At 29.9% G+C, this 10,788-nt stretch overlaps 1 protein-coding gene across 1 annotated transcript; it reads right to left on the bottom strand.

The window, feature by feature from the left end:
- Positions 1 to 3,144: 3,144 nt before the first annotated feature.
- On the bottom strand, positions 3,145 to 3,952 carry LOC136227363 (transcription repressor OFP13). Its single transcript, XM_066016003.1, has one exon. The coding sequence runs from the start codon at positions 3,887 to 3,889 to the stop codon at positions 3,236 to 3,238; it is 654 nt and encodes a 217-aa protein (XP_065872075.1). The 5' UTR covers positions 3,890 to 3,952; the 3' UTR covers positions 3,145 to 3,235.
- Between the last annotated feature and the right edge of the window lie 6,836 nt (positions 3,953 to 10,788).

The raw sequence follows: 10,788 nt of genomic DNA, 5'->3' as shown, positions 1-10,788 counted from the left end.
AACATGAGAGACGTATGTATTAATACTATTTATTTTACGTTTTAGTTAAATCTAGGGTAAATAATTTATTAGTCATTTAATTTTTACCTAACACACTGTTTAGTCCTTTTATTTTGAAAAACACATTTTAAGGTCCCTATCTTTTGCCAATATTAATCTTGTGATACTTTTATCTATTTTTTTTAGATTTTTAACCGAACATATCTTAGTTTTTAGGACAACCACAGTACAATACAAGTTGACCATATTACTCTGTTATTTTATATATATCTGTTTATGCTAAGATATAACGATTACAATTCTAAAAAAACTAGACAAAAGGACCAAAGGGTTAATATTGGTAAAAGCTATGGACCTTATAATGCAAAATAGGGAGACTAAACAGCGTGCTAAGTAAAAAGTAAGGGACTAGTAAATTATTTACTCTTAAATATATGTAATCAAACTTATAATGATCTAATATTATTTCAACAAGGATGAATATATATTTGATACTATATTTATTTTGTGTTAAGGCTTACAATTAATTTATGTCAATAATAAATTTTTAATTTATTAATAAGTAATTAATGGATAAGGTATAAAAGTATTCTTAACATTGACGGTTAACACTAATTTTACTTCAAACGTCACAAATGATGCCATTTAATTTCTAACGTTGATAAATTAAATCAGTTTCATACATAGTCAAAAAACACAAATATGTTACTAACAGTCGCATCCGCCATAACACTCACAAGTATATGAGAAGGTTCATTAGCCCTTCATAACTTCGCAACTAAGAGACTATCTTGGTAAGAATTGTTGATAAAGTATTTGCATCACCTAGACTCATGTCGTAATTCACCTTTTGTAAGAATTTGTGGTAAACGTTACTGGCGTGGCAATTGGTGTTTCATTTTTTTATAGTATCACTAGTAACCTTTCCCATATCGTTGTTTCATGAGCTGAAAATGTCATGGTTATTTCTCAGTTTCATGCTCACCGTATTAATGATAAATGAGATAGAGTTTTGGTGGCTGGATGTTTGTTCTTTTGACATAAATATATGAAAATAATTATAATAGGGATAAAAATCAAATTTAACCCTAACGTTTTAATGGAAGTACAGATTTAACCTTTACGTATGAAGTGGTCCAAATTTAACTCTAACGTTTTCAAACAAAATAAATTTTAGCTCTATGTTATCGAAAACTAGAAAAAACTGATTTTGTCAGTATTTTACTATCATTTCAGACCTTCCAAATATTAATTATGTCTAAGATATTTAGTGTACTAACAAAATTATAAAAATGACGTGAAAATGCTAAAAACTAAATCTGCTATATATAAATTAATCACAACTTCTTTTGTCAAAATGTCTAAAATATTTTCTATGTTATTAATGTGGTTACAAAAAAACAAAAATAAAAATATATGGACCTGTTTCAATTATCGACAAACTTGTTTGGAAAATCTGATGTAACCGTTAAACCAATCTTTTAAAAAAAAAATTATAGCATATAATTAAAATTGATTTTGCTTGAAAATTTTAAAGTTAATTTCATATATTATCTGCGCTCGGCTTTAAAATTAATTTGGCATTGATTCCGATTACGGTTTAACAAGAAAACAGATGTAGCTCCTCCATCAATGGTTGGTCCATTCAACCATCAACATGAACACCAGTTTTTACGTTTTTTCCTTTTTTAAAATCTAATTGGATTGGAGGGTCGGGAGGAGGGGGTTGCCAACAAAAAAAAATTCTATCTTAAGCCCGTTTATTGGTGGGAAAATATTATGTTCTGGAAAATTTTATGCAGGAAAAATATTATGTAGAAAAATAAAATATTTTTCTATGTTTGGCAACAACACTGAAAAATATTTTCCGGTGTTTGGTTACAACACTGGAAAATATTTTCCAACCACTATATTTTATGTATTTTTTTATTTTCAATTGTATATATAAAACACAAAACAGAGATCCACATGTATTAAGCACAAATTAAGCACCAAAGGAATAGAATAGCAAAAAAAAAATTGGAATAGAAATGTGGAAAACACGAAAACGTTAAAAAATGTGAAAAGATGTGGAAAACACGAAAACCTGAAAAAAATATAGAAAACAGAAAAACATGAAAACACACACAAGAAAACGTGAAAATTTGTTAAAAACACAAAAATTGAAAAAATGTGAAAATCACGAAAAGTAAAAATCTATGTGAAAATTTGTTTTTATTTTCATGTTTTGTGATTTTTCAAGTGTTTTCTTTTTTGCGTTTTAGCATTTTTTGCGTTTTCGTATTTTTTACATTTTCTTGTTTTTTTTATATATTTTTCATGTTTGTTCACATTTTCATGTTTTTTACGGGGTTTTTTTCATATTCTCGTGTTTTGTAACGTTTTCACATTGTTCATGGTTTTTCGTGTTTCATATTTTTTGTATTTTTATATTTTTTTAACGTTTTCCTTATTTTTCTCTAAACGCGTACGTTTTGGGAAAAATGTTTTACCTTTTACCCTTTTGAAAAGGGTAAAACATTTTCTATTATTTCTTCCTTTATTTTCCATTGGCTTACCACTTATTTCCCTTTGATTTATTTTTCTGCCCAAACAAACACTGGAAAATTGGGAAAATATTTTCCTGCAGAATATTTTTCCCCAAACAAACGGGGCCTAAATTTATCTATGTATAAAACTTAGCTTTTGTTTAAAGATAAACACATCAATATAAAAAAAAAAATCAATTAACATTGCAGCACTATAAGTGAATTCTAGGTACGGATGGATATGAGACTATCCGATTTTAATGAGCCTATTTATACCTTATATAAAAAAGTATGCGATGGATATGAGATTAAAATCATTACATGTGACGGTTGATGAGTATGAGAATATCCACACCGTAACCGGTATTCGTTATAAATATTTTATATATTAAAAAATATTTTTATTTTTTAAATGTAAGACTTGAGATACAAATTCAACCTTTTGTTTGTCAATTATTAAGTCATTCTATTAATTTATTTAAGGTTTAATTTGTTCAAATTGATTATTTATTAAATTAGGTACACGGAGATGAATGCAAAATGTATATCTATTAATGAAATGAGTATGTATAATTAAAAAATAAACGATAAGTGTTTGAGATTGAAGAAAACTTAAAAAAAAGTAGAAATAATAAATAATAATTGACTATTCAATTAGTTTTCCTCTGTAAATATACACAAAAAAGGAATAAGGTAATTAAAGTAAGTTAAGATATTAGGAATTTTGGATCCTCTTGAATCTCATGATTTCCTCCATTAACAGAAGAAGAATGGGAAAAAGAAGAAACAGCAGAGATAAAAGTAGTACTTGAATCAGAATAATTAGCAGCAGATTCTGCAATTCCAACAAGAACATCAACAAATGCTTCAACAATAAACCCATGATTTTTCTTCCCATTAACCTTCAAATACCATCCCAATAATTCCTCCAAACAATCCCAATCTTGAATCCTGTGAGACTCCACCATTTCCTCTATTGATCTTTTGAAATCGCCGTAAGGATCTTCCGATTCCATTGACATTACCACACTCTCTTCCAAACGGAATCCGCCGTCTTTCGCCTTTGCTACTATCGAACTCGTATCGTCAGGCTCGTAAAACAACCTCTCAGATCTAACGCTTCGCACAACAACCTCTAATGAGGCACCGTCGAATTCCTCTGAGTCGGTTGAGAAGCTAGTGGTTTCGGAAGAGTTGGTGAAAAAGGAGTTGGGAGTTTGGACACCGTCGATAACAGAATCGAAGAAAACGGAGTTTACTGTCTTGAAAATGTCCTCGCCGGTGGTGGCTCCGAAGGAAGTAGTCTTGGGGTAATTGCAGGAAGGCCATTTGTTGTTTCTGAAGATTGAAGGGATCTTCATGATGATGTGAAATTGAAGGGAACGAAGTGGAAAGAGTGATAGTATTTAAAGAAGAAGAACAAGGGGTTCCGTTGTGCGTATTAAATTTGTGGGTTTGAGTATTTAATGTGTTAATAAATGTACTCTCACAACAACCAATATCCTCCATGAACTTTTTGTCAACTCCTTTTTTTAACAACCATTTTTGTTCTTTTCTCTATTTTTATTACACTTTTTCTTATGACCAAACTAATTTATTATTCCCACCGCTTCAAAATACCTACTATAAAAAAAAAAAAATCTTCTTTCATATATTTATTTATCTTATATACACTGATTTCACAGTTTAAATTCATATTACATGTGGCCAATATACCTCGTGAAACTATTGTGGGTAGTGCTGAGATAGGTAGATCTTGTTCTTTTTATTTGAAAATATTATTAACATTAGTGATTATGCGCTGATCTGAGTCTCTTTTTATTTGCAAATATTATTTATAGGGATATTAACAATGTTTATGTATATGTGAATATTGATTGAAGAGTATAACATGAGAAGATTTCTTTAAGTTATTGAGTATATGTGATTTAGATTGTTATCTTATTCGAGAAAAAATGTTGTAAGGGGTTGTGAGTATATGTATGAATATAAACACTACATCAACCTACTTTCGAATATGTATGAACTGATTGACCATGCTCATATACTTTAGATGTTCATTGAGTATGTGTATGAATCATGTAGTAAATGGTTGTGAAGTTATAGACATGCTCTTATACTTTAGATGTTCATTGAGTATGTGTATGAAGCATGTAGTAAAGGGTTGTGACGTTATAGACATGTTGTTATACTTCATATGTTCATTGAGTATGTGTATGAAGCATATAGTAAATCGTCGTGAAGTTACTTCATGTTCCTTGGTTGATGTTTTGTTTATGGTTGAATATATATGAACTGATTAGTCATGCTCTTATACTTTAGATGTTCATTGACTCATTAAGTATACAATGATTTCGCATTTTAAATTCATGTTGCAACTAGTCAAGCTTATAGCAACTAGACAACAAAAATGACAGTTAGACTTGACACTGGAGTCCCATGAGCTATCATTTTTATGCTTTTTGTTATCTTGTTCCATATCTAATTTTAAAGTGTCCTCATGTAATATTTCATTCACTTCCTTTTAGTGGGGTTTAGCTTTGAACCTTCTCAGTCCTATCTATTGCCCGTTGTATTTTTTTAGTTCTCAAATTGGTCTTTGACATCTTTTATATATGTTGCTCATGTAATGTTTTCATTCACTTCATTTTATATTTGTTTCATTCACTTACTTTTATACATGTTGCCTATGTAATGTTTCATTCACTTCCTTTTATATCTTGTTTGTTTGTTTTGTTACGATTTGAATAGGTATGAACTGATTAACATGCTCTTATAATTTAGATGTTCATTGAGTATGTGCATGAATATAAATGCTGCAACATGTGAGTTATATTGGTTGATGCGTGTTAGGAAAATGGTTGTCTATATAAGAAATTGTTAGATATCTTGTTGAACTTACTTTTTATGTTCTATTGTACTGCCTTATCAAGACATACATTACAATTAATTAAGTAGAAAAAATGAATAGGTATGAACTGATTAAGAGTGTTTGTTTGTTTGTTTGTAAGGTAGCATTTCTACCATTAAGGTAACACTTATGTTCTTTTATGACTTGAATAGGTATGAACTAATTAGCATGCTCTTGTTTGACTTGTATCAGATGTCTATTTCAAATCATGAAGTATATAAACTTGTATTTCAAAATAGGATTAAGTTGTGCATTACACAAAATCTACAAAACATATATCCACAAGTTAGACAAAAAAAATTTAGGCATCACACACTTGAAAACTAAGGGGAACTTAATCTTCGAGTTGTGGAACTGCTTAGTGCTCTCTTTCGTGCACATCGTGCACTTGAAAACTAAGGAGATCTCCTGGCAGTTGCATCAAATTCTGCCATGTTGTTGTTGTATTGCTCAGCAACTTGTTCATGTCCTGAAAATGGACCCTCAATAAGGGGCTCTATTATCAAGGCATATATATGTCACAACAGCTAGCAAATGCATAGATAAATCAGACGAAAACATGGAGTATAGATGTAGAAAAGAAATAGATAAAACTAGTGAAAAATCTAACTATGGCAGTGGGATAGGAAGGGCAAGCAAAGAGTTGGGGAAGAGAGATCATCCCCAAGGGACTAACATTAGGATGATAAATCCTAGTCCTGAAGCGAAACTGAGAATATCAATAAATTGATCAGTGTATATGCATGGTATTATATGTAGTATTACTATCTTAATGAGTTTTGTTAATATAATTGGAGGACTGAATGGGAACTAGAGAGGGAAGAAAATGTGGATTTTGTAGACATCTCCTTCGTAGGGGGTGTATTGTTTATCCTAAATGCTCATATTAAAAGGCCTCCATCTAGAGGACCTGCATGCATCGAACATGAATAAGAAGAAAAACAGGAAGAAAAAGACTAGATAAGTAGGTAAACATAGATACCTTCAAAGCTGATAAGCCACTTAGATGACTCTTGAGCAAGTTGGCACAAGTCCAACCAAATGCATCTGTGGACACGTTCAAGTGAAGATATTAGGGTATGCTTTTTTGTCTAAAATTTTCTAAGGTTAGGAAAAACATAAAGTAAAAACAACGTTCTATTTATAATGGTTTGAGGGTGGAAAAGTGAAAGGACATGTTGAAGATGAAACGACGGAGTGTACTTCTGTATGAGGTTTAATTGTCGTGGAATTATGGATTACTTTGTTTAATTAATGATTGTTTTTTGCTATACAGATAATAAGACACTTGGGGATTTCTTTTTTAGGGAATGAAGATTAGCCTTATGTAATTCACATCGATTATGGTGTTTTTATTTGTTCTTGACTAGTTTCAGAAATCGAATTGAACTCGTGTATACAGATTATAAGAAATAGTTTGTCTGTAATTGATTTCAAATCTTTGATATATTAAAAATTGATGTTCATTGAGTATGTCTATTTCATTATTGTGGTAAAAACGTGAATTGGATTCTAAGCCAATCTAAATATTACCCAGAAATTTCATTTAAATACTAGAAAAAGAAGAAAGAAAGCCACATTGAAATAGAAAAAACGTTATATAAGATTTATGTCATCTGAAACACGCTACAACGACAGAAATCAATATGCAAACTGACATCACTGTAACCAAGACGCCAATATCCCATAATGTTATTGACATTTTTATTTAGTAGGCTGTCATTCAAGGGTCATATAAGTAACGAGAATAATAAATAAGTTGTCATCCAAATACTCGTAAGATGATAGTGTACCAATAGGCATATGTCATGTGAGGTTATTTCAAATGATAGAAGGTAATCGTCGTCTGAAGGCGCATCAGACGACAGCGAGCCTCGTGATAATTTTATATTCTTCAGGATAATGGTTTTAAACCGTCATCTGAAGGAATTATCGGCGTAGTGATTTATGTTGAAATTATTATTTATGTGATTAAAGTGAGTATCATATATATGTTTATGAAATTTTGAGATGTTCATTGAATTGACTTATTAATATGGATGTAAAAGCACGTATCGGTTACTAATAGACCATTGAGCTTATTATTAGTTAAATGTAGTTGGATCCTAATTAATTAAATTGATAAGTTTAATTCTAATACAATACAGTATATTATTAAATGTCACATAAGTTGATGTCATGCTAAATGTATGGGTGTTGGAAAAGGCAAATTCGGATGAAATTGGGAAGGCACTTCAAATTAATGTACAAAATGATATACACTCCTAACGTTTCCAAGCAAGATCAATTTTACTACTACGTTAATGAAAAATCGAAAAAATTTAATTTGACCGATGTTTAATTGTCATTTCAGACCTTCCAAATATCAATTATGTCTAAGATATTTAGTATGTTACTAAAACTTGTTAAAATACTAACAACTAAGTATGTTAAGTATAAGTTATCACAATTTTTTTTTTATCTAAACTATTAGTTCTGTTACTTACAAATAACCAATAAAAAGTTACGAAATTGTTTCAGTTTATCGACAAAGTTGTTTAAAATATCCGATTTAACAGTTAATTTTTTTCAAATTTTCGATAACGCAAAGCTAAAATTGATATTGATTGGAAATATTAAAATCAAAATTTATATAATTTCATACGTTAACATCAATTATGCAGTTGTCTTAAAAATGTAAAGATTAAATTTAACACTTATCCTTTTTTTTTTTTAGATATCTAATAAAGTGTGGCCTTGCAAGTAATGAATAGAATAGGGAATCAATATGAAACAAATTTATTGGGTTAGTAAAAACATAAAAGGAGATACCTACAATATTTGGAAAATTTAAAAGTGTTGATTTATATTAGGGGTGCACGTAGTCGGTTAACCAGTTCATTAAGGTTAATTCAGTCGGTTAACCATTTAATCGGTTTTTCAGAAACACTAACTGCGGAAGACGGCGGATCAATGTCGAGTTGAAGAGATTAACTGCGGAGAGGGAATGTACGTGCATTATGATCTCTCAGTTGTGATTCCGTTAAATTGTTTGGTCCTTATATCAAATCTCCGTTTAAAAATGTGTTAAAAAACAATTAAACGGGTAAAAAAAGACAAAAAGCCCCTAATAAAACTTCTGGCTATAAAGTTTTGGAAAACAAATAATAAAATTTTATCCTTGTTTCTATATCCAAAAATATAAAAAAAGCCGCATAAACTGAAATTAGAGAGACAATAACAAATTAACTGAGAGTTATTTACATATTTTCATCTCATTTGATGTTAATATTGGATAGAAGGACTAAACCATTAAAAGTGAAAAAATTTAGAGACCTTATAATTAAATAGTGGATTGATTAATGAGTTATGAAGAACTATAAGGACTAAATAATTGTTTACCCATATAAATAAATTTATTTTTATATTTTTAATACTTAATTGAGATTCGGTCAGTTTCGGTTAACCATGGTTTTTCGAATAAAGAAACCGTAACCGTAACCATTAACCATTATTTTTAAAATTAAAAACTGTACACTAATCCATCCGATAGGGGTGTTAAAAAACCGAACCGAACCAAAATAACCGACCGAACCGATAAACTTCGGTTTTTCGGTTCGGTTTTTGGTCTATTAGGTTCGGTTTCGGTTTTAAATATTAAAAAATATCGGTAATATCGGTCAGTTCGGTTTTTATGACAAAATAACCGAATTAACCGAGCCGACCGAAATAGAGATTAACTAAATTTATAATTTAGGTAGAGACTTTATATGATCAAGACTTTGCATTTTTCTCCGACCGTCCAGAGAACGTTACTATTTATAAAAAATTTCATTAGTATTAAGTCTAATACATTAATATTGTTCTACTAAGAAAAATACATTAATACTGTTCAAACCTTGCACTAATACTGATCAAATCAATAACATTAGTCTAAATTATGGTTGTAATGTGAATTGTGGTCGTAGAAGATTGGAATTTAATTATTTATATCTTTAAAATTTAAATCACTTTGGTTTGATATCTTTTTTTATAATTACATTTTTTTAATTTTCAAACTTTACATAATATGCTACTCAACTTGCGTAACTATTTTTAAAATTTTAGATTAAACTAAATTAACTAAAATTTATAAAATTATAAATATTAATTTATTTTTTTATTTTAACTAGTTAGTATGTGTTAAAACCGAAAACCAAACCGAACCGACCGAAATAATTAGTTCGATTCGGTTCGGTTTACTAATATTATTCGGTTAGGTTCGGTTTTCATTTTAGGTGTTATTCAGTTTTCGGTTATTTTGGTTCGGTTCGGTTTTTAGACCGACCCGACCGATGAACATCCTATCGGTTTCGGTTAATCTTATTTTCGGTTTGGTTTTGGTTTGGTGAAAATTTTTCGGATTTTTGTGTGCACCCTAATTTATATCAACTCCAAAGTCTACTTCATCCTTGTTCACAGTTTCAATGTCATCATCATGTTGAGTGAAATTATTAATTCTGTTGGGGAAGTTTATATTTTTATGATTTGAGTACCTAATTAAGTTTTACTAATTTTTACTAATTTTGCTAAGAATAGCACACAATACTTGCTATCCGTTTGATGGTTAAAAGGGAAATAGAAAAGGACAAATATAATGGAAAAAGAGCAAAAATCTTGTGAGTTATATTTATGAAACAACGGTTGAATCACGCACAGTTGTCATGTCCGTTGCTTCTTTACTTATTAAATATTGAATTTTCATTTATTTTTAGCTGCAACCTTTCTTTTTATTTTCCTCATTTTTAGACATCTTAATAAATCCGTTGCCCATCCAATCCATCCTAATCTGTCTTTCATGGATTGAGTTTGGATATGCATTTTTTATATTTTCCTTATTTTGCCTAGGACCTTTAAATTGTCAGAACCGGTCCTGGAGTCAATGGTTTATATTTTAAGAATATACATGAGAATGATGAACAATGTCTTTGTAATTCTGTTATACTTTCAAATATTAATGTTTGTTGTGGAACATTTGCGATAGGTTTTTTAGTGTTTGTAGGACAATCATTGTACAAGTAAGTGTTCCTTTGGGATGGACACCTTTTAATACATGCGCAATATTATCTCAGGTCAACACCAAAAAAAAAGATGGAGGCAGTGGTAGCTTGGCTGACGCCTAAAAAACTAGAGGCATATTCAAGGATTTTTTGGCATGGTTAGTTAATATCCTTGTTTTATTAAAAGGATAAGGTATCAAAATAGATCTAAGGTTTTTAGAGAAGTACTAATTTAGGCTTAACGTTCAAAATAGCATCAATATATACTTAACGTTTACCACATAATATCAATTTAGACTTAACGTTTACAATATATAGCATCAATTTAGGC

Source organism: Euphorbia lathyris, chromosome 4, assembly GCF_963576675.1.
Source record: "Euphorbia lathyris chromosome 4, ddEupLath1.1, whole genome shotgun sequence".
NCBI classification, from domain to species: domain Eukaryota; kingdom Viridiplantae; phylum Streptophyta; class Magnoliopsida; order Malpighiales; family Euphorbiaceae; genus Euphorbia; species Euphorbia lathyris.
Note: the sequence above shows the minus strand (reverse complement) of the source record. Positions and strands in the feature narration are given on the sequence as shown.

Excerpts from the sequence above, each read along its gene's own strand:
- LOC136227363 (XM_066016003.1), bottom strand. The coding sequence starts at position 3,889 with ATGAAGATCCCTTCAATCTTCAGAAACAACAAATGGCCTTCCTGCAAT.